Source organism: Carex rostrata, chromosome 20 (assembly GCF_964058835.1).
Source record: "Carex rostrata chromosome 20, lpCarRost1.2, whole genome shotgun sequence".
NCBI lineage: Eukaryota > Viridiplantae > Streptophyta > Magnoliopsida > Poales > Cyperaceae > Carex > Carex rostrata.
Genome location: NC_135937.1, coordinates 6,790,917 through 6,815,065, shown reverse-complemented (window position 1 = coordinate 6,815,065; position 24,149 = coordinate 6,790,917). Strand labels below are relative to the sequence as shown.

General features: G+C 33.6%; 3 protein-coding genes across 6 annotated transcripts; all 3 read right to left on the bottom strand.

Annotated features, from left to right (window-relative positions):
- Positions 1–266: 266 nt before the first annotated feature.
- On the bottom strand, positions 267–7,566 carry LOC144572285 (protein DETOXIFICATION 46, chloroplastic-like). 3 transcript variants are annotated; one of them, XM_078321791.1, is made up of 14 exons: positions 7,132–7,566; positions 6,862–6,956; positions 6,488–6,596; positions 6,345–6,400; positions 5,660–5,715; positions 4,097–4,235; positions 2,523–2,660; positions 2,214–2,282; positions 1,956–2,066; positions 1,670–1,798; positions 1,514–1,591; positions 1,118–1,189; positions 734–796; positions 267–559 (listed from the first exon to the last, which is right to left on the bottom strand). In XM_078321791.1, the coding sequence occupies exons 1-14, from the start codon at positions 7,505–7,507 to the stop codon at positions 458–460; spliced, it is 1,593 nt and encodes a 530-aa protein (XP_078177917.1). In that variant the 5' UTR covers positions 7,508–7,566; the 3' UTR covers positions 267–457. The 3 variants fall into 3 exon arrangements, with proteins under 3 accessions (XP_078177917.1, XP_078177918.1, XP_078177919.1); XM_078321792.1 differs by having other exon boundaries at positions 6,488–6,591; positions 7,132–7,549; XM_078321793.1 differs by lacking the exon at positions 6,862–6,956 and having other exon boundaries at positions 7,132–7,267.
- Positions 7,567–9,749: 2,183 nt separating this feature from the next.
- Positions 9,750–11,584, bottom strand: LOC144572445 (glutathione S-transferase U17-like). The gene is made up of 2 exons (XM_078322030.1): positions 11,219–11,584; positions 9,750–10,286 (listed from the first exon to the last, which is right to left on the bottom strand). Exons 1-2 carry the CDS (start codon positions 11,546–11,548, stop codon positions 9,906–9,908), a joined length of 711 nt encoding a protein of 236 aa, XP_078178156.1. The 5' UTR covers positions 11,549–11,584; the 3' UTR covers positions 9,750–9,905.
- A 3,352-nt stretch (positions 11,585–14,936) lies between these two features.
- Positions 14,937–20,485, bottom strand: LOC144572446 (uncharacterized). Of its 2 annotated transcripts, none has more exons than XM_078322031.1 (6): positions 20,138–20,485; positions 19,573–19,700; positions 17,693–17,850; positions 16,934–17,084; positions 16,368–16,527; positions 14,937–15,332 (listed from the first exon to the last, which is right to left on the bottom strand). In XM_078322031.1, exons 1-6 carry the CDS (start codon positions 20,151–20,153, stop codon positions 15,235–15,237), a joined length of 711 nt encoding a protein of 236 aa, XP_078178157.1. In that variant the 5' UTR covers positions 20,154–20,485; the 3' UTR covers positions 14,937–15,234. The 2 variants fall into 2 exon arrangements, with proteins under 2 accessions (XP_078178157.1, XP_078178158.1); XM_078322032.1 differs by having other exon boundaries at positions 16,371–16,527; positions 20,138–20,465.
- Between the last annotated feature and the right edge of the window lie 3,664 nt (positions 20,486–24,149).

Sequence of the window (24,149 nt, the reverse complement as noted above, 5' to 3'; positions counted from 1 at the left end):
TTGTAAACTTAAATCTCAAGAATTGTGTTTATGTTTCATACTTGGTAATTTTTAAACTCATTTTGCATAAAATCAAGAAGTCATAATTTATTAAAAAGGAATGCATCAAAATAATTTCAACCCTCACATTATGTAAAATAATCTATAAAAAGATCATAAAATGATTAATTGCTTTGCAATTCTAACTGTTGTATTTAACTATTTATGTGCCTATGCTCTATTAGTCAAATTTCTAAAGCCGAAAACTTAGAGAAAAATTATAATTCTAGAAGTTTTGCAATGTGCAACTTATCTATCAAGGGCACAGAAGATCACTGCTATTTACACAATTTCTAGATAATTTCAAATGTAGAAACCCACATTTGGGAATGAATAATAATTTAACAAATAAAAATAAACACTATGAAGTTTTTCTCTAAAATCTAAACTAGTTTTACCTCCTTAGTAGGTGCTTTTATTATGCTTTTAGCTTAACATAATCTGAAGATTGGTTGAACTCTTCATTGTATAACATTCCATTTGGAGACATTAGCCTTTGCAATGCAAGAATAAATCGTACCTGTGATATAGAAACAAAAAAGATAACAAAAAAGTAAAGAAAATTTTCCAAATAATTGGCCCATTTTGCAATTTCGCAACTAGGAAAAACACACTTCACACTTTCTTTCTTTCTTTCTTTTTTTCTTTTTTGGGGTACCACAATTGGTAAACAAAACACAGAGAGAGAGATTACCCATTGGAAACCAGAAAGTATCCACCAACATCCTGCTAAACCAAAGCCTCTACTTGACCCCACCTTTACAACATGCAAAAAACAAAAAACAAAAAAAAGAAGAAGAGAAACAACTGAAAATTTAGGAGAGAAAAATTATGCCGAATTACAGTCTATTTGATTAATTTTCCCTGCAAAAACACAAATTTCCATATTTGCCCCTACGGAGCCTCAAGTATCCAGCATACTCCAAAATACATGTATCATTCCAGGTCAACATCTTAAAATAACGGGTTTGTTAGGGGCTATTGTGCAACTTTTGAGTATAGAGTATTTCCTGCAATAACTGCATTGTATCTCCTAGAGTAGTAAAGCAAGAAAATTCTCTATAAAAAAAAACTGTACCAATGCTAGAAGAGTACCCAAGCAAAAGCACCCACTCATAGAAAGGCTCAAATATCTCAGATCCCTTCCAGCCTGAAATTGGAACAATAATTAATTAACCAAGTACACATATTACAAAATAAAAAAAATGCACATCAGCCATATATAATCAGAAGTAATACTTAGTCAGAAGACTCAGAAAATTTAATGGAAAATAAGTCCAATCCAAAATAATAAGCATAAAAGTTTCTTATTTTTTTTTATTAGCTTTGAAGGTATACACCAATTGTTGCATTTAAGAGTTCAATTTGCAATCTCAGTAACCTCTACTGAGTTTTTTTAAAAAAAAAAAAGAGTTCAATTTGTGCCTAAACGTCAAATTATGACAAAATAATACAAACAAGAAGCTCAGTTTACCAAAAGTGTTCCTTCAAGGGTATGAATTGCAGGTGTAACCATCAAAGCAATGAAATATGGAAGGAGCACTGTATGCATCTGCTCAAAATGAAAGAAAATTTTCAAAATTTGAAAATATGACAAAGTAAAAACGAATGTTTAAATCCAAATTCAAACCTGTCTGACTATTGTGAGGTCATTTGTGAAGAGGCTTGGGAAGAGCCATGGTACCGAAGTACCGATTACACTTAAAGTTACACCAGTAATTGCACCGATTATAACAAGAGATTTCAGCAACATACGTGCCTATCAATACAGAATTAAAACACAAGTTTTAAATTACTAATAATTTGAATTCACTACTACTTTCCTTAGAAAAGTTCAAAATGAAGTAACCAAAAGATCTACAAGTACTGGTCAACAGCTAACAGAAAAAATTAGATTATATCTCATAAAAAGTGACCTTAGATAAACTACGATTTATTCCATGTATAAGCTCAGGCATGAAAGATTGGGCAGTCTGAGAGAGAGGCTCGCCCCAAACCGTGCACATGCAGAACACATTTATCATGACCTACCAAAAACAAAAATGAAAATTAACAAAATGAAAGAAAAGATGTGAATCACACTTTAGAAGTGTAAATTAAATGCATGAGCAACTTCCGAAGAGGTATCAAATAAACTTTGCATTGTTTCGGCCCTTGTGGACTTGTAAATTTACCTGGTGGGCCGCAATAGTGATGGCCCCCATAGATGTCGCGAAGTATGTCAGCAATGCATAAAATGCTACCTAGATAATAAAAAAAAAATCCATGAATTTCAGTATTAGGTATCAGCACCTAACAATATATGCTGAGTTAGGTTTCCGTTAACAAACCAGAGGCACCTATTTGTCAATAAACTCTGAATGAGCACAGAAATTTGGCAATTATCATACATGTACTGTCATTGGAATATACCAGCAACTGTTCTCAGCTATTTAGTGTGTTACTTATATTTTAAGTACCAAAAATCCAAAAGAACAGAGAACCTTAGAAGTCATGGTTATAAAGACTGGGGCGGCGATTTCAAATATCTGAAGAAGTTCTCCTTTCGAAGGGACCGCCATTGGAAACACCTCGAAACCTGTTCTCTTCAGATTATAAATCATCATAAATGCCGCAACAACCTGACAAAATGGGGCATTGTGGAGAGGTTATTATTTGTAGATTAGATATGATAAGCATGTGCTTCCATAAATTTAGAATGTAATAAAGAAGTTGTTTCTTTGATTCAAGCCATAAGATAAATGAAAATATCCCCACCATGCAGTAAATCAAAGAGAAAAGAGGGTAGGTTTTCATTTTCATTCAAAGAAATTTAACATAGTAAGGATTTTCAATGATTAAAGAAGACCAGAGCTGCTAAGGCATGCATTACAATTTTAGTTTTGTAGGGCTCACACATGAAATTCCACATGAAAACTGCTGTGCTTTATAAATAAAACAGACTGAGGAGAATTAAAATTAATATATCTAAAAGAAATAAGACCAACGAGAACCAACAGTCACACGTCTACAAAAAATAAAATATCACATATACCCCTACAAACATAAAAAATAGACCTTACACAAACTTCCACTCTCGTCCCTTCAAAAGATTCCCAAACAACCCCGAATTCGCATCCCCTGAGATATCTCAAACTTATAGTTAATCTGTGGAAAATCTGGACCTTAAATAAACTTCCACCCTTGCCCTTCAAAAGATTCCCAAACAGCCCCAAATTCGCATCCCCCTGAGATATCTCAAACTTTTAGTTAATATGTGGAAAATCTGGACCGTTTAAATCCATTCTGCACAAATCTCAAAGCACAATAATACTGCCCCCTGCATCCGAATAGGCACCGAAAAAAATTTGGCCTGGCTTTGATAAACTAAAAATTTGAGATATCTCGAGAGGATACGGACTCAACAACACAACCCACCCCCCCACCATTTCTCTTCATACTAGTAATTGAGAAAGAAGAGGCCCTTAAAGCATTTAATTTAACAACATATATACATGCTTACCGGGATATGAAAGCAAATTTTTGTTCCAAAAGGCTACGAATATAAGTACACCTCATGTGGGAGTGTGTCTATGCGAAGAATTTCTGGAGAGGGATAACGGCCCACTTCAACCTCTTAAATTGCAGGAGCAGAAGCATTAAGGAGGCCTGGACACAAGGTCAACATTCCTTGGCACCACGGGCAAAGAAAATTTGGAATGTGACCTGGGCAGCAGGTGCATGGGGACTGGAGAGAAAGAAATAGAAGATTCTTTTCTAACAAAAGGCATTGTGTGTACCAGTTAATAAATGATACAGCACTGGAAGTCATCTCGTGGACACAATTTGCATAAGCCTCAAGTTCGAGGGGGTTTCACGGAAGAGTATTGCATACTCCTAGAGACAATCTTTTTTAGCTCTGTTTAATTTCTATGTATAGTGCTAGATTGTGGAACAAGCAATCTAGTTTTTGTAAATATTTGGATCTTTTCTTATTCAATATATTGTTAGCGACAATTTGTCGCTGACCTTCAAAAAAGAATAAATATAAGAATTCCAAATACATAAAATACAGCACCTGAGAGACCATAGTAGCCCAAGCAGCACCGGCAATACCGTAACCACAAAAACAGCACAGGAAAATATCTCCAAACCCATTTATGATACTCGCAACTGCTAAAGCCTTAAGTGGGCCCCAAGAATCCTTCATACCTAAGCTGTATGAGCAGGAGTGTGATCAAATGCCCCATAAATTTTGCAATAAGCCCTATTTTGCCAGTAGCTTGGGTTTAATCACAAAATGCATCTAAATTGAGCTTTGTAAATTGAAAGCTTAACTCTTACTGCAATGGACTTAACATGATTTAACCTCAAACTTTAATTAAAACAGTTTAAATTTTTTCTCATCAATTAGGCAATTAAAGTACGGCAAAATTCTTGTTTTACTGATAAGAAAGTGATCAAGTCTAAATTATTTTCTTAATTCGGCAATTAAAGTAGGGGTCAAAAGAGTAACATATATGGCCTATATAGTGGTCTCACCCTAATCATATCCATTTAATTTTTTTTTTCGATGAAGATGCAAAATTAGAAATGCCCAGTTACAATAGGTATCAGATAACAACAGGATACAGGTACAGTTGGATAAAAACCAAATTCACAAAAAAAATATTGGACAGATATTATGGGTAATTCTGGTATATATTACGAACAAATTGACTCACAACTAGTATCCTAATTTGGGTCTTTTATGTATTTAGACTATAGGAATATATGGACATGTTATAATTGTGCGTATTATCAATGGCAAGTTATCTAAGCTGGTAACTCACTCAGCTGCTATGAGAGATTCTGAAGATTTCAGCCAAAAGTTACTTTATTGATTAATGAATTGGGCTTATATAGAGCCTTACAAAGCACTATTACAAATAACCCCTGGACTATTTCATAATGGCCTATTTACCGATAGACCCCCCAAAACTATTATAATACAATAAAAGATAAACATACATAAATCTCAACAGATTCAGGGCTCAAATTTACCTACTATTCTAACTTTTTTTTAGCCATGACATGTTTGACTTTTCATACAACAACCGTAATATGTCCAAGTTTGGAAATTAATTATCAGGATACCAATTATCGGTGCATATGTATCATCATCTATTTCTGAAACGCCACATTATTCCCTTAGTTGTACCAAGTACCAACCAATAGATGTATCTTATCCCATGTACCTTATAGCATCTGCATTGGGATTCCTTTTTTATTTCTAAAAGCACGTGTGGCATTTCCTATTCTAACTTCTGGGATGTAACGTAGTTTCTAATTTAGAAAGTTATCTTTTTAAACAAAATACTTTCTAATTGTTTCTATTGGCTCTCATTCTCTCTTCCATAGTAATAATTGCTGACGTGGCCACTAAAAGAAATTAAAAGTTAATTGCACGAGTGTAGAGGTTTAGAAATCAAAATTAACATATTCCTATTAAGTGCTTGACAACTGTTTTTAATTTCTTCTTACTTTTTACTGATGTAGAAGATCTTAGGTTCTGAATAAGAGTTTCACCCCTCAATACACAGCTAATTAACTAAAAAAAGGAAGCAAAAAGGAAACAACTAAATATAGAAGGTAAAAGTACCTAGCACTTTGGGCTACCATACCAACTAGTACTGCTGGCCATGCAAAACCCCTAATCTGCAAGGAGAAATATCCAAAAAGTACATACATAAGTTCAACAAAATCAATATAATGTAAATAATATAAATGCAAGTCATACCGGTCTATAGTACTTTTTGGAGCAGGTTGCATGCCTGTCACTCCTTTGTTTTTATTTTTTATTTTTTTTGTTAATTATTTCCTCATTAAACTGAACCCTCAGGCCAAACAAAGTTAAAAAAAGAAAAGAAAAAAGATGCACCATATATGTTTTATACAATCTGGGTATGGACATTGTGCAGTGCAGTGCGGTGTGTGAGTTTGTGTATTAAGGGGCAGATCTAGGTAGAGCCAAGGGGGTGCCTAGCCACCCCCGCAATTTCAAATTTTTTAATCATGTATATTGAAATTGAATTGAATTGAATTTTTCTTAAAAGTTTTTATATAGTTCAGCCTCCTCATTAAATGCTAAATGTGTGCTTGTAGCCTAGTGGTTAGAATTTCATTTAGTGGTTGTGGAGACTTGGGTTCAAGTCCCAGTGACCACACATTATGTGTTCTCACGTGTTATGCGTTTCGCGTTTCACGTTTCAGCCCCCCATCTAAATTTTCAAGTTCCGCCCCTGTGTGTATTTGTTCGTGTCTGAGAGAGAGAAAGGTGAACAAACCTGTGCATATGTATTGGCAGCAGGAATTAAATGAAAATTACCAGGCCCAGCAAAAGCTGAAAATTCATGTCAATTAGAAAGATTAGGACAATTTGAGTATAAAAAAAATCAGATTTTCGCAATTGATATACAGTGGAGCAAACCTGCCAAAATTTGCGGGCCCAAAAATTTGGTGAAAAGTAACATTCCCATGCCACAGGTCAATGCCACAAATAACAGCATAGAGATCTGACGCTGTGCTAGTTCTCTGTCCTGAACATTTTTTTTTTTTTTCATAAAAAAATTAGCATCTTAAATCATTTACTCAAAAGCATGCTGCAATAAAACAAACAGGTGAGAATACTCCTAAATTTAATCCGTAATTGCATAATCAGGCTGAGTTTTAGTCTTTATCTGAAGCAAAACAGTGTCCTGCCTTCATAAAATCTTTAATTTAGAAAGAAGTGAGAACTCTTTTCTTTAATTTTTCAACTAGACTACATGGAATATAAATTTACAAAGAAAAGAAGAAATGCACCTGTTTAGCAAGTGAAGTGGCAACCATATTTGAGGTGGCAATGGACAGAAACATAAATATATAGCAGAGATAATCACAGAATACCGTACTAGGTCCTATCAAGAAATCGAGAATTAGCCCAATATTTCTTAGTATATTATAAATAACATGGAAATTTTTACTTAATTTGTATCCTGGGGAAAGGACTCAGCCATCTAGTAGGCAAAGCTTTTACAACTTAACCTCCATTTAAAAGAAAATGGGCAATACTAAACCCTAAAGAGCACGTACCAAGTGCTGCAAGTTCTAAAGAACTGGATTGGCCAATAACCATGGTATCAATCAAGCTCATTAGGGGGCCACATATCCAGAGACCTAATGCGGGTCCCGCAAAAACGACTATCTCCCTCATCTGGTCTAAAATGCTCTTCTCCAGTACATCCGTGCCATCAGACCCGCTGTAGTTGGTACAATGGATGGCTGAGGAGGAGGAGGACGGTTGCCGGAGGAGCAGAGACTTGTGCTTGGAGTGGAACTGGGGTGGAAGTGAACAGAAACGAGGGGTGATGACGTGGCATGGTGACAGGAAGGATGCGCGTGGACCGGATTTACGGGAGTAGGGAGAGAAGGAGCGAAGGGGGGTAAGGGAGAGGAGCCGTACAGACATTGTCCCCCTCTCTCTCTCTCTTCTCCCTCTCTCTCTTCTCTCTCTTTCACTCGTTTGTAATTGTTTTGTTTTTACCCCCTCAACTATATTATTGTTTTTCTTTTATTTTTTTAAAGTTTAAATAGACCCCTAAACTTAGTTTGATTTCAATCTACCTTTTTCATCCTTTGTTGTTAATTTTTCGAGTGATGCTTTTATGGACATAAGGACCTATTTGTAAAATGAACATATTTTTATTTTCAAAGTTCAAACAGTCGATCTGAACCGTTCATCTTGTTATCCATATTAATATGTTCTTGGAGACCAAATTTTATATTTTTCTGAATTTTTTTACTATTTATTAAGATGGGTACAAAAAATATCAAATTCAGACCATTGAATTTTGTACCCATCTTAATAAATAGTAAAAAAATTCAGAAAAATGTAAAATTTGGTCTCCAAGCATATATTAATATGGAGAACAAGATGAACGGTTTGGATCGACTGTTTGAACTTTGAAAATAAAAATATGTTCATTTTACAAATAGGTCATTATGTCCATAGAAGCCTTTGCCATTTTTCAATTATTACTACTCTAATACTCTTCTGTTATCATTTTACATTTGTGTTGATCAGTACATACTTTATACTTATATTATAAATACATGAGGAGGGATTCAATTACACTCTTTTTTGGTGACACCGGATTACACCCTACAATTTTAAAGTCCAAACAGTCGATCCAAAACATTCAACATGATGGATATATTAAAATGTGCTTGCAGATCAAATAAAATATTGTATATACATTTATTGTGAAAGAGCTTATTTTTTCTGCAACACGTAATAAATTATATAAATTGCATGTGTAATAGATAAACTCCAATTAAAAATAAAGAGATTAAATCAATAAAACTAGATGTAATTGCTTCTTTTAAATTTTATTTGGTATTTTTTGAACAATTATTTTAATAATAGATTAAAGTAACGTAACATAGAATTAAAAAAAAAAAAATGTGCAAGTATAGATAACAAGAACATAAAAAAAAAGTCACAAAAAATACAAATGAAAATGAAAAGTGAAAAGAAAATTAAAAAAAATTAGATGACAAAGTGAGCTAAGTAATGCTCTCTGTGTAGAAGACCGCAAGTTCAAAATTCTAATGATAGAATCTTTTATGGATATTAAATAGTTGGACGGTTTGATTTCTAACTTTTATTAAAAAGAAAAAAGTAGATGACAAAGTGGTAGTTTTAACATACTTTAACAGATTAATTAAATGAAACGAAATAGTTGGAGGGGCTGTTTGAACCAAAATAAAATTAAAGGGCTTATTTGAGAAACAGACTTTTCTGTGTTCAGAAGGAGAGAGATCGGTGCTGTGCCGCGAATTACGAATTCAGATCCCCTAAAGTAACTCAAAGTTTGAGTTTATATCTAGACCGTCTGATCAGAATCCGGATTGGTTCTGAATCTGATCGGACGGTCCTATCCAAACTCAAATTTAACTTTTTAAGTGATCCATATTCCATACTCGCGAATTAGTGGGAAGGAGTGAGAAGCACATGTCTACATTTTTCTTATATTTTTATTGAAGGACGGTACCGGGTGCTTCCGCTTATATATATGTACTTGGATCGTCGGGTTTCTTTAGAGAATCGAGACAGTGATGGGTCGACATCGGATCAAATTCGGTTTAATGTCTGATCGGAGCTGTTCGATCTGTGCAGATAACTTTGAGATTTGTACATATCAAGTATGTATGAATCTTGTTGCAGATCTAACGGCTACGATAGAGCATCGAACCGCCTACTCCTTTTTTTACATTTGGAACATATTGATTGGAGTGAGTCTATGGTACTATGCATATCACGGGTTGTTACTGTGTTACGGCTCTATATTCGAGTTTTCAAATCCTAATGGTTGATCCGAACCGTTTATCTTGTTCTCTATATTAATATGTATTTGAAGACCAAATTTTACATTTTTTGAAATTTTTTTACTATTTGTTTAGATATTTAGAAAATCACTTGATTTGAAAATTCTGGACCATCCAAAAACAGTGATTTTCAATAAATCTAAAAAAATAGTAAAAAATTTTCAAAAAATGTAAAATTTGGTCTCCAAACACATATTAATATGGAGAACAAGATGAACGGTTCGGATCGACCGTTAAGATTTGAAAACTCGAATATAGAGCCGTAGCACGGTAACAAATCGTAATATGCATAGTACCATAGACTCACTCTATTGATTGAGATAGGAAGTGATAATTGGTAATTGATTGATGAGTTTTTTTTGGTCCCTTTATATAAAAAGATTATACAAATACAAATAATGTATGGAAAATATTACAAACTGAACTTATTTAGTCATCATGCTACCTACACTTCATCATCATCTGCCATGGCAGAAACATCACTTAGTTGGAGGAACTCTGTTTTGATAACTCGACCGAAGAACTTTGGTGAACTCCGCGAGTTTCATGGTGTCTGGAATAACAGCTCGCACCGCTTCATTGTTGTAAAACTTTTCAGCCCATGCACAAAGAAGCGGTGTCCGGGCATGATCTAATAGCTTCAGACCATTGATCTCAGCTGCTCTAATCCATCCTAAGAAACAACCGAGTGCTATGTCGAGGTATCCAATCGTGTCACCACCAAAAAATGGCTTTCCCTTGCTGATCTTATCAAAAGCTTCCTCTAGGAGTTGTAGAGCTGCCACCGTTTGCTCCTCGGCCTCGGCCTTAGCCTCGTCGGTTCGATACCTCATTATTGAATCCAAAAAAGAGGAATAAAGCTACAAGAGTCAAATAACAAGTTAGTATAACAAATAATCAAATTTAATGGTCTTTTATATTGCAAAATGTAGTTTGTGTTATATTACAAATAGTCAAATAACAAGTTATAATGTTGTTGGTGTTATTCTTGTTTCTTTCTGCAAATTATTAATATTTAGTTTAAATTTATAAAGCATCCATTTTACTTTTTATTAAAAAAATAAAATTATGTAGTATGTGTAAGAAAAATATTTAATCTTCTAATGGGTCGATTTTCGAAGACAAGTGATTCATTTTTCTAGTTATGACGCATACACAATAACATTTAGATATTCGGTATTGTGTGCAGTACCAGTAAGAAAATGAATCATTTGTCATCACAATCTACTAATTAGAAAACCGATAATTTATTTTAAACAATCTACATATTTTTTTTTAATAAAGGGTAAATGCATAATATATAAATTTAAAATAAGTTTAATCAAAAAATAATTAATTGGATAAATTTGTGAGTTTTTGAAATTTATAAGGATAAATATTACTCATATGGTATTATAAATTTTAGAGGAACAAATGCATAATTTCAAAGTTTTGAAGGATATACATGAAATTCCCGCTTTTTGTGTCCAAAAGTTAAATCAAATGGTACCTTCAGCATCGTTAATTTGTTTTGTGTTTGCTAATCCAACGTGGCAGATTTAATTTCTAATGAAGCAAATTTGCTTAAAGCAAGGGTTTTCTTTTGGACACGGTGGCAAAATAAAGCAAAATGATTGGCTCTCAAAATACAATATTTTTCTTTTCCCTCTCTCTTCTCCAAAATTCTCTTATAAAGCAAGGGTTGAAATCCCGTTTGAACCCTTCCTTGTACTTTACAGATGACGTGTGGAGATGCTCTTAACCTCTAAAACTAAACACTAAACAAGGAGATACCTAAAAGATTGATCAGTACCTTGTCATCAACATAGACGGTCCAAAACCGATGTATAGCGCGCTCATACGCATCAGTCGGCATCAAAGTGGTTCCTGATCCAGCCCAAACCTCGTCGATATACTGCACAATAATCAAGGACTCGCATACCGGTTTCCCGTCATGAATCAAAACTGGCATCTTCTTATAAACCGGATTAGACTCGAGCAACAACTCGCTCTTTGTACCGAGTTGCTCTTCCAGGAATTCATATTGCACCTCTTTCAGGTTGAGTGCAATTCTAGCCCTTAACACAAAGGGACTAAACCATATCCCCAGTAATTTCACTTCCGGATTTCCACTTGCTGCCATTTGATATTGTGTTTTGGGAGAGCTGTTTGCAATTTGCATGTGCTATCTAATTTCTAAAAGTTATATAATGAGGCGGAGGAGTCTATTTTGGATGGCTATGATATTGACTATTTGTGGAAATTGGAGGTGGTTGTACATTTTTTTGCACTTTCATACTGCATACAGAAATAAATCAATTGGATGGTTTGAAACGCTTCTGTAATTTTTAACCCAAAGAACAGGTCCTGCCTTTTTTACATTTTTACATTTAAATAAGCAGAAAACATCAATCTAATCTTTTTATTTTATTTAATTGTATATTGTTCACGCGCGTGAACTGGCTTAGTGCAGTGGCATGAGTTTTCGTCTCTTCAAAGAGAGACGCATGTTCAATTCTCAAAATAGTATTTATAAGATGCTGGAAGTGTATCGGAATCCTTTGATAAAAAAAAAATTGCATATTGCTTACCTAATCTATGTAATTGGTACCGTTGTGAATCTTCTCCGGTACATATGAAATGTAGATCAATTCCTGATTCCGGACCAATTTTTGGTCTGGATATATGTTCAGTAATATCCATTTTATCGTGTTAAGATTCGTATGGACAGTTTAAATATGTAAGAATTTAAATCTCAATGTTGATCGAACAATTTAGATCCAACATCAAACCGAATTATCATCAAAACCCCTAGGCGCTCCTCTCCTCCCAATGATTTTCGAAATTCTGCAGTGTGGGTATGGATTTCAGTGATTTCACAGTTTGATTTTCAATTGGTGCAGTTGGCCTGTGCTTCAGTATCTGTTTGGGCTTAAAAATTAAAAAAACACTCAAATCAAAGGAAGGATCTGCTTTTGACTGAAGAAAACTCAAATCTGAAAAAAAAAATACTATTATGTACATAATTTTCATTGATTAATTGGTTTTGATGAAAAAGTCACGATGTTCATTAAAGAAATTTACAGAAGGTTCATCTGGTAGCAAAATTCTGTTTGAATTTTCAAATGTGCATAACAAGTACATTTTCAAACGAAGAAAAAAAGAAATTCACGAAAGGAGGAAAATTATGCTAGATATTTCAAATGTGCATTCCACAAATACATTTTGTTTGAATTTTCCTATAATGTGCATTTCACAATTACATTTTTATGTGGAGATCATGTTGAACGGTTCAGATTGACTATTTAGACTTTGAAAACGAAGATATTGATTCATAGTACGAACCAATCCACGCTATGCATAGTACCGTAGCCTCACTCAAACATATATTATGCTAGGTTTTGCAATTTGTATAGTTATAAGAAGAGTAAAATTAGCGTGTTAGGCTTATCAAACTTCTTGATGAGCACAAGTCATATATTGTCAAATCCATTTAAAATATGTGCGCTTTGTGATTAGAATTATCACTGAAATTTGATGGAAATGGAAAACAATCAAATAGCGCCTTCGTTATCTCCTTCGTGGCTTCATCCCTTCAAATTCTCTTCCCGATTTCCGCCTTGCCTCTCTCTTTCATTACCTTACAAATGGATCATTTCTTGCTCCACAATAGAGATGACCGCAGACTTTTAACATGCATTCTTTTCTCGACAAAGAGCAACGAGGAAGATTTCTTAGACATTAACCATAATTTATTCACACCTACCGCTATTGGAACTACTTCCAAAACCTAGTATCTTAAGTTGGTCAATTTTTCTTTCAAGATCCTTGGTTACAAATATCGTTTAAAGGGAAAGAAATGTAATGTTGTAGAATTTAATACTAATTAGAATAAATAGGAGATAAAATAGAAAGTAGTTAATGGGTAGTATTTAGGAAAATTAGAATGACAAGTGGAGAAATTAGCTATAAATATTCTTGTAGTTCTTGTAATTAATATGATGAATGAAATTTGAGTCCTGAACTCTCTCTCTCTCTACCCTGTCTTCTCTTTTCTTTTTCTCTTTCTTTTTTGCACATTACACATCCCAGTTCACACTGAACACCCCTTCGTAAGTTTTCTCTTGTCAGCAGTAACTTTTGCACTGGTAAAAAAAATTGGATATAGCTATAAACAGGCGCAAATTGAAGTGTGCATAGTTTCTTTTCCTGAACCGATGTGCATCAGTTTCACAGCTAAATAACGTGGTTTATCAATTTTTTGGTAGTTTTGCAGCACATGGCACTATACATATGAGGAGATATTTTGAAAGGATTTGGCTAATATGCTATGGGTAGCTAAGAAGTCTCCCGTGCTATGGCTCAATATTCGACTTTTCAAAATTCTAACGGTCGATCCGAACCGTTCATCTTGTTCTCCATATTAATATGTGTTTGGAGATCAAATTTTACATTTTTTGGAAATTTTTTACTATTTTTTTAGATTTATTGAATATCGCTGTTTTTTATGGTCCAGATTTGTCTGAAAAACAGCGATTTTCAATAAATCTAAAAAAATAGTAAAAAATTTCCAAAAATTGTAAAATTTGGTCTCCAAACACATATTAATATGGAGAACAAGATGAACGGTTCGGATCGACCGTTAGGATTTTGAAAAGTCGAATATTGAACCATAGCACGGGAGGCCTCTTAGCTACCCATAGCACCGTAGCCAAGTCCTTTTGAAAGGACTTGGCTAATATGCTATGGGTAGCTAAGAGGCCTCCCGTGCTACGGCTCAATATTTGACTTTTCAAAATTCGAACGGTCGATCCGAACCGTTCATCTTGTTTTCTATATTAATATGTGTTTGGAGACCAAATTTTACATTTTTTGGAAATTTTTTACTATTTTTTTAGATTTATTGAATATCGCTGTTTTTTATGGTCCAGATTTGTCTGAAAAACAGCGATTTTCAATAAATCTAAAAAAATAGTAAAAAATTTTCAAAAAATGTAAAATTTGGTCTCCAAACACATTAATATGGAGAACAAGATGAACGGTTTGGATCGACCGTTAGAATTTTGAAAAGTCAAATATTGAGCCGTAGCACGGGAGACCTCTTAGCTACCCATAGCACCGTAGCCAAGTCCATTTCAAAAACTAAAGATGCGCACTCCACGCTTGGTTCAAATGGAAGTAACCAGAGCAAACATCACTAAAAGAGTATCTGTTCTTATCAGATTTCGGTCGTATGTTTTAGAACTAATGGTTCGTTCTGTGCATGAAGAAGTTATCAAAGCGTTCCAATTTTAAATATACTTGATCCTTCAACAAGGCAATACGCATCCTGAACAACAGCGTGAACCTCTAACATCCATGCGACAGCTATAGCCTACAGCTGTGTAGCACACAATGCAACATAGAAAAGAGTATATCCCCACCACATTACACAAAAAATACATCATGTAAGGTTAGGTTAGAAGTTCAGTGTACCGCCAATCAGGTTGTTAACAGGAGGAATTAAATTAGAAGCAACACAAGGAAATAAATTCCTAAGGAAAACCCAGTATTGACATTTCAACATTAATCGACACAAACTGCATGCTTATGCGGCCTAGTTACCAATAACACCAACATACCAGTTATTACAGTACATGCAGAAAAAGAATTACACCCGTCTAGGTAGGCAAAAATATTACAAGCAAAACTTTCTGACAACCCACACACAATCAACAGCACTCAAAACATTCCAGTTTTACTATGCTGGTCACTCTATAATCTTACGTTCATGTAGAAATAAAATTTATCAGATACCGAAAGAATAATATCCCAAGCACTAGAGTATGATCACATGAAGTCGAAATCATCCGCATCATTATATGTGCCAGTAATTGCAAAATCTTCCTCCCCCTTCTCAACATGAAGCTGCTTTTTGTTCTTGGCCCCTAAAATAAAATAAAAGAAAGATCATGGTTACAAATGCAAAGCAACCACCAAGGTGTCGTCACTTGAATTGTAATATTAAAAATTGCCTTTATTAGTGCAATCCAATAATTCCTTCAAAAGTACACCCCCAAAATCCAATATGGAGTTGGGCTACAGTGCTTCATGAAGTAAATCAAGTGTTTTACTTCACGCCCATATTTTGCGATTTCAAAGTTGAAATCGTCGATCTGAACCGTTGAAGTTGATCTCCATATTAAAATGTGCTTGGAGACCAAATTCCAAAAAAATAGTAAAAAATTCCAAAAAAATGTAAAATTTAGTCTCCGGACACATTTTAATATAGAGATCATATCTAACGTTTGGATTGACTTTTACGACTTTGAAAATCGCAAAACCAATTGGTAGCACCAAGGCTCAGGAACTACCATTTTAATCTTAGCCAACCTCTATATATATATAAGTATATATAATCCAGAGAAAAGGAACTTGGTTATACTTCAAAAGCTGAAACTGAGGGATACAAATTATTTTTCCTGTTCCTTAGGGAGGGCATATGCAATTTACTTATGTCAATCCATTTTAACCAAGTAAAATTCAACTCAACCCCCACCCCCCCCCCCCCCCCCCCCCCAAAAATAAATAAATAAATCTCTTTCATTCTAAAAATAAAAGTATTGCAAAAGCATCTTTACTTTTTTTCAGGGAAGCAAAGCTTAGAGAGGACAGTGTGGTTTTGAGTTTTAAGGAGGGTGTGCAATCAGCAGCAGTAATCTATGGGGGTTAATATGCCCATAAAGATTTCTCGTAAATGTAAATATAGCAATTTTAATCAATAGGGGTCAATATGCACATGAGGATTTTAATCTTTGGGGGTCAAATTTAGCATACATATAGCAATTTCATCTTTTATATTATAATCTACAGTACAAGTTCAATGGACTTTTAGATTAAATGGGGGTCAATTGACCCCCATTTAGCAAATGTAAATTCGCCCGTGTGCAATTACAAGAAATTGGAATGTAAGAGAAGTGTACCACCTTTCTTCTTGCCAGCCTGAGCCTCTTTCTCTAACTTGAGTTTTTCGTTAGCAATGGCATTAACAGATGAAGATATCTCCTTCGCGTCGGCCGCCTTCATATTAGTCATTGACAATCTAATTACTGCCTTCAGCAATCCATTGTAGTGGAAGCTTTTCTGTTTTTTTATAACAAAGAAATCAGATTAAATTTATATAGAAATCTTGATACAAATGTACACTTCCAAATGTAAAAGAATTGCTAAGACAAGTCAAGAGTAGGTAAAATATAGTGTATCCTATAAAACAACAAACACATCAGAATTTCCATCCAGTCCCCATTTTACAATGTGTGCCAAATAAATCACGGATATTTCTCACTACAAAATAGTATCATGTCAATTCTCAAGTAGAACTAGAGATGTGCCCTTAGAAAATCAAGACCATAGAAAAGGAGAACGGCCCATTTGACCCTTAATAGACCAAATATCAGTGGCAAAGTCCATGTTCTTAAAGGCATGCCTAATATTTTGAGATTTTGCAGGGTTATAAAAGTGAAATTGCTTAAAATTAGAAAAAAAGTACCTCAAAAGGGCGAATTTTATCGGATAGCATCTCAGCATACTCCATGAAGTCGCTCTCAGATTTGGGGATGAAATTATCAAGGGTTTTCTCATCATTCCCTTTCTTTCCAAACAATTCTCTGGCCGCCTTGAAGTCTGCCTCTTCTACCAGCCTGAAATGATTTAATATTTTCAACAATCATATTTTCTTTGAAGTCTACCTCAAAAAAAAGTCCATTTTTATCCCAATCAAACAAAAATTTGCCCGAACCAACCTACCATTGGTAAGACACATAAAAAGACAAACTTGCATTGTATTATGTAGTTTACAGAGTGAGGCTATGGTACTATGCATAGCGCATAATGGTCTGTACTATGGATCAATATCTTCATTTTTAAAGTCCAAACAATCAATCTGGACTGTTCAACATGATCTCCATATAAAAACGTACAAGTGGATCAAACTTCATATTTTTTTCGAATTATTTTATTATTTTTTTAAATAGGTGAAAATCCCTTGGTCTAGACTCTAGACCATTCAAAAATATTGATTTTCTACCAATCTAAAAAAATGGTAAAACAATTCTAAAAAATGTAAAATTTAGTCTGCAACTACAATTTCATATGGAGATCACATAAAACAGTTCAGATTGACTATTTGGACTTTAAAGCGAAAATATTGATCCGTAGTGCGGACCAATCAGCACTATTCATAGTACCATAGCATCACTCATATTATTTAGATATCCAAGTTCAGTGAAGATAAAAAAAAAATTTGTACCTTTGTTGACGTAATTTCTCAGCAACCGGGTCAGAAAGGACCTCGTCAGCCGCTTCCGCGTGCTTTACCACTGGTTCAGGTTGCTTTCCCTTTTTAGTGGTGCCTTTTGTACTCGGCTTAGTTACAGATTTTTCTACCACTGGCTCAGGTTTTGTTTCCTATGAAACCAATGAAATTTATTTTGTTACTGGTCCAAATTCTTATTTCATAAAATTCCCCAGGCAAATATAGAAAAAATTGCTGTGAGTGTTATTCTATGCTGCACAGACCTGGATAGAAAGACCATATCTTATACAATATGGTAAGGCAATTTTAAATATTCTAAGATACGTTAAACTCCACATATACATAATTTATTACGAGTATTTGATCTTGTGGTACTATGTCCTCAGATAATACTTTCACATGAATGGATACTTCTTCAAAGGGGTATAAAGGATTAAATAAAGGAACCTATGAAAGGTAAGTCCAAATAATTGAATTTTAAACAATTTCATACTAAGATCTATGATTTAAGGTGCCTGAATTTCACTTATCATACTATTTGCTCTCATCATAGATTATTTCTGTTCTTTCTAGTTGATTCCAGATTTTAATTGACTATATTGTGCAAGGCCAACAATGTTAGAAGAATGGTCTTCAATTTCGGAGACAATTGGTCTTTTTAATTGTTGTGTGCTAATTGCCATGTACATATTTTTCGGATATTTCTTTACCTGTTTTCCCCTAAATTTTCAGATTCTAAAACTTCCCATGTGCATAGACTTGGTAGTTGAATTATAATAATTATAGTCCATGCAAGATCATAATTTAGAGTAGAACTAGGGTGTTCTTAAGTTCACCAAGGGGCTTGAAAAAATCAAGTCTAAAACCCATCAAATCGGCTTCAAATGACGAATCCGAACCGTTGAAACCCGCCTATCTTATGAGTGATGCATCTACATGTAAAATAAGTTAATTTTGCATTGAGTCAAAAGGTCGAAAAACGTTCAAAAAATGAATGCATTAAAATTAATTTATTAACCTTCTAATTTTGACCGCTTGACTTTACAGTATTCAAATGTTTAAAATTTTCACATGTAGACACATCACTCGTAAGGTAGGTGGATTTCAACGGTTCGGATTCGTCATTTGAAACCGATTTGACGGGCTTTAGACTTTGAGTTCACCAAGAGGCTTGGTGAACTTAAGAACACCCTAGTTCTACTCCATAATTTAATTCAAAAAACTATTGCAAAAATAATTTCATTCAAAAATCACACTCTGATGAAGTGATGCAGCCAAACAATTTAATTTCCAACCAATAATTGTAGCATTTGACCTCCACATGATGACATAACTTTTAGCTTGCTACAATACATTCCATATTATGACAAAACTTCGAAACAGGCATTTAAATCATGGTCAACTGGTATACAACATGCACCAAATAAGATGCTCAAATCAGAGGGTATCAAAGGCCTCAACCATCAATCCTCCTTTCAACCCAACAAAACCATAACATTTCCCTATGCTTTAACTCACACTTACAGATAACGATGTAAGTTTGTGCCGTGACCAAATTCGGAGGGACAATCACATGCTCACGGCACATTAGCCATGCTATGACCACACATGCCGTGTCCGAACGTAACTAGTCATATTTGTCACGTTTGATCACATTTAACTAATTTTGTCGTAATTTAAGTTGGTTTCAGACCAGTTCACATCCCTTGCCATGAACATTTTTCGAACAATGCTCACGTCACACAAATGCTCACGGTACCGGACACACGACACAGTGTGACCTTCCTACTTACCTACTTACATATAACAAATTCTAAATCTTTTTAAAAGAAGTTTAAAACTAACAATAATATCATCAACCAATGTGAAATTACCTTAACGGTCTCGTCATCATCTTCCCAAGATTCCTTGACATCGTCATCCTCCTCTTCTTCGTCTTCCCATTTGCTCTTAACAGGCTCCTGTTTTAAGGCAGGTGGCACCGGATGAAAATCCTCTGACTCTGTTAAATGAAAAAAAAAAAAAAAAAAGATTAATCGAAGTCAAAGAATAGCTAATATCTAATTACATGCCTTGATAAAGCCTCTAAATATCAGCAATAACTCAGCAAGATTATTGCAAAATCCTGTTTTTAGTTGTTCCTAGAAATCGTACAAAATCCTGTTTTTGTATGCGTGTAGTTCTTCTCTAATTACTTCTGGAAATTACAAAAACTGAAATTTAACAAAAAAAAAAGTACCAGATTTTGTAACTCTTGTTTAAACTTGGTACAATAGGAATTAAAGAACTGCAAACTATAACATGAATTTTAAAAAGAAATTACAATGACGAGTATGCACTAATTTATCCAACAAATTAATTCGATCGAGAACTCCGAGAATACCTAAAAAGGTCGAAACTTAATCCAATATATAAAGTATGAAAGTAACAAATTCATACCCCAATCATCCTCCATGGCTTTTCTTCTCGATTTCTTAAACCAACTTGTGCTTGAACAATCGAAGAAAGAGGGGCAACGGTAAGATTACCGCCGACAGATCTCGTACCACCGAGAAGGAAAGTTTCGCGCGCTGAAAAGCTCACCTCCGCTCCACTAAGCGGTGACGGGAATGCCCGGCGTGAGAGAGAGAGAGAGAAGGCTGTACTTGTCTACCGCTTTTCAGAGAGAGAGAAAGAGGAACCGTCGGATCTCGGTAAGTAGGGTTTCTCTCGAGGAAAGAACAAATTAATGTTATTTATATATCAGTCCTTATAAAAATTGTATTTTACTCTAGATTGCAAAAAGACGGCCATAAATATATCTGATAATAATACCGGTCCTTGAAAAAGTAAAAATTGTAATTAATTCTGGATTGCCAAAAGAAGGCTATAGATAGAATAACAAAACAATAAATGGAAATTAGACTTTCCAGAATTTTTATTTATACCATATTTAAAAAAATATACTAAAAAAACATGTTTTGTGAAGATTTCAAAAAATACAATGGCCTCCAAATCAATCTGCGGCTCTATTTTTTGGAGGCCGCAGATTGACTTGGCAGTTTTCCAAAAACCAAAATAACAATTGTAATATTAAATATATTTAGGTTTTGTGGGACTTCCAAGACAATCTTTAATCCCTTGAAAATGGAGCCGCATATTGGTTTAGAGACCCCGGTGTTTTTCAGATTCCCCATATATTGAGATGTATTGGTTTGTTTATTTTTTATTTTTTTGAAAGTGTATAAATAAAAATTTCAGGTAGAATTTAAACAGATTTTTATTCCTTACGATTTCGGGTATAGAATCTACAGATACAATAACAAAACAATAAAAAAAAGAGTAGAATTTGAAATATATTTTTATTATGTATCAATAAAGTTTAGTTGAAGGTGAAAAAAAATAAAGTTATCGATAAATGATAAAAAGAAATTATCTCCTTAAAAAGTTAAATAAACAATTTGCTTTGTTGCAGAATAGAAAATGAACCGGCTTATAAAGAGCAGAAATTTGGTTGTAAAATTCAAATTCAATTATACTTTTATAATTTTTACATTTTCATTCTTATTCGACTAAAATAGAAGCTCTATTCCAGTCGGTTATGTTTTTTTCCTTCTCACCAAACATTTTGTTTTTAACTTTGAGTAGGATTAAAATGCATTATTGATTTTGTACTCTAATTATTCTCCATATTATTTTCTCTGTTTTTAAAATTCCAACAATCGATCTGAACTGCTCAACGTGATATTTATATTAAATTGTGCTCGGAGACCAAATTTTATATTTTTTGGAACTTTTTACAAAAAATTTAGATTTGTATAAAATAAATATTTTCAGAAGATCATGGACCATCCAAAAAAGTAATTTTGTACCTATCTAAAGAATAGTAAAAAATTCCCAAAAAAAATAAAAAATTTGGTCTTCAAGGATATTTTAATATAAAAATCATATTGAACCGTTCAGATCGATTGTTTCAGATTGAAAGCAGATAAAAAGATATAAAACATAATTGGAGTACAAAACAAATAGTGCTATGTACTTTTCACCTTAATTGTAGACTTATAGTTTCATATTTTTTTTTTATGTTCTTATTGAGATAGGAAACAAATTACTTAAAAGAAATCTTCAGCAGCTACTTTTGTTTCTATTACCATTATTATCAATTATTAACTAATTAATATTTTTTTACCGGTCAACATTTGAATAATTTCTCCTTACCCCCATGCAATATCCCACAAATTATGACAACTTTATTTTAATTGTTACTAAAAATTTATAAATATACAGTGATATGGATAACTTTGAACGTTAGTTTTTAACTTATTAATTTATATAAAAGCAAAAGCAAAATATTGTATTATTTTATGTACAGAATATAATAAATTACATTTAAAAGTTTTATTTTAACATATAAATTTTAATATTTTGTTATGAAAAAAATAAAATATGAAAATATAGTCAAGACATAAAAATAGAGACATCTGAACTATCTTCAAATATTAATACACACAACATAAACATAAACACACCCAAAAAAAATTCAACCAATAATAAAATATGAATCCTAACATGTTTAAATTTTTTTTTTTTCAAAACCATAACACAAGACTAGTTCCCAGCAATACTCTATCAAACTTTTGGAATGCTCTAGACAATTTCCGACAAATCTTAAAACAAATCAAACGGTAAAGCTCGGTTTTGAATGAGATTTTGTTTAAAACCCTTTAGACAAAATTCAATTCCCAATCATTTGCTATCACACAAATTTGTCCTTGAAACCTGAAGGAAAAATAAATGTTTCTTAATGTAATGTTCTTTGATATCTCAGGATGTATAATCATAGAGAAATATTCTCCCGACCGGGCATCTTTTTACTGTCATTTTATTCTATTTTTAACATCATCTTTAAAAAAAAAAGTTGTCCCCCCCCCTCCTGCTTTTCCATTTCTTTATTGAAATTTTGTTTCGGTACACAGCACAGGACCTATCTTTTAATTATTGTAATAAAACAATAACTTTTTTTTTGATTGAAAGACGTAGGCGATCCAATGATTTAAAAGATGGCTATTATACATGTTTTCTTTGATTAAAATAAGAAGTATGAAAACTTATAAATTGAGTTCCTTATAAAATCATCTAATTTGTTATATTAGAAAATAACAGATACGTGAAGCTAGAGAATACAAATTGGTCTATTCGCACCCGATTAGTAAGTAGGTGGGTCTTTCGATTTTCTTCTCTAGAAATGTAAACACAGCAGTAATTTTTCGAGTTGCATGGCTGGTGGAGTACGCTATATCCAGGGGCGGATTTATGTATAGATCAGGGGGTGCTAAGCCACCCTATGATTTTAAAATTCTTAATTATGTATATTAAACTTTAGTTAAACTTTTGAGTTTTTTGAACTTTTATATAGTCTAGCACCCCTCATAAAATAACAAATGTTTGTTAGTAGTCTATTGGTTTGAGTTCTAGTTGTTATGTGTGAGGTCAAGGGTTCAATTCCCACTAGTCACATTTTTTTTAATTTTTTTCATATATTACATTTTATAGATTAGCCCCCCCTATTTACATTTTCTAGTTCCGCCCCTGGCTATATCGAGCCCTTCCTTGAGGACGAAATATCTTCTTCTTTCAAAAATCGATGCTGCCCAGAAGAATGCGCAGCTGAGAAGCACTGAATCAATCCGGACCAGGACATTCACCACTCAGAGAGGAGGAAGAAGATGACACTGAATCAAATCGGACCAGAACAGTCACCATTCAACCGAGAAGGCACTGAATTAAATCAGAACATGAACTGAATCGACTGGCCTATGATAGTCACCATTCAGAGAAGTGGAAGAAGAAAAAAAAAAAAAAAAAGAGAAGAAGGAAGGCAACTATTTGCAATTTCGCCATCAGCAACAAACATAAAAACGTTTATCTTATTCATATATATAGTTATAACAGATGAAAATGAATACACAACCCCTTCGGTCGAACTCGAAAAATAAAAACGGACGAGGCGACGAGCAACGAGTGACAAAACCTTTAAAGAAAGTCATATATTCGAATGAAGCGGAACGAAGTTGGCCGAACAGATGAAAAGAGATGGAGACGAGGCGGAACGAAGCAGCCAGACAATAACTTACGTGCAAACCTTAAATCGGGCGATATTACCGAAGAAGCTTGCAGAGTTTACGAAGTGTTGTTTGCAAATGTCCATTTTAATAAAACAATAACTTACGTGTTGATTTGGATTGGAAACTGTGGCAACACAATGTATGTAAATACTAAATATTAATGTTATTTGAGTTGGGATTTTAATAACAAGGTTTTTGAAATAATATTTGTATTATGATTTCAAGAAAAGAAAGAAATAATATTTATCTTATGCATGTATTTTTTTTCTAAGTTGTACAAAACAAATAAACCAGTTAATTTAGAGTAGATTTAGACTTTTGAGCTATGGGGTCAAATGTGAATGATA

Coding starts and splice junctions, on each gene's coding strand:
- LOC144572445 (XM_078322030.1), bottom strand. CDS start 11,548: ATGGCAGCAAGTGGAAATCCGGAAGTGAAATTACTGGGGATATGGTTT. Junction 10,287..11,218: donor CCGTCTATGTTGATGACAAG/GTACTGATCAAT, acceptor TGACTCTTGTAG/CTTTATTCCTCTTTTTTGGA.
- LOC144572446 (XM_078322031.1), bottom strand. Junction 17,851..19,572: donor ATGATGACGAGACCGTTAAG/GTAATTTCACAT, acceptor TTGGTTTCATAG/GAAACAAAACCTGAGCCAGT. Junction 16,528..16,933: donor ATAAAATTCGCCCTTTTGAG/GTACTTTTTTTC, acceptor ATAAAAAAACAG/AAAAGCTTCCACTACAATGG.
- LOC144572285 (XM_078321791.1), bottom strand. CDS start 7,507: ATGTCTGTACGGCTCCTCTCCCTTACCCCCCTTCGCTCCTTCTCTCCC. Junction 1,190..1,513: donor CCCTTGAAGGAACACTTTTG/GTAAACTGAGCT, acceptor TTCCAATTTCAG/GCTGGAAGGGATCTGAGATA. Junction 560..733: donor TACTTTCTGGTTTCCAATGG/GTAATCTCTCTC, acceptor TCTATATCACAG/GTACGATTTATTCTTGCATT.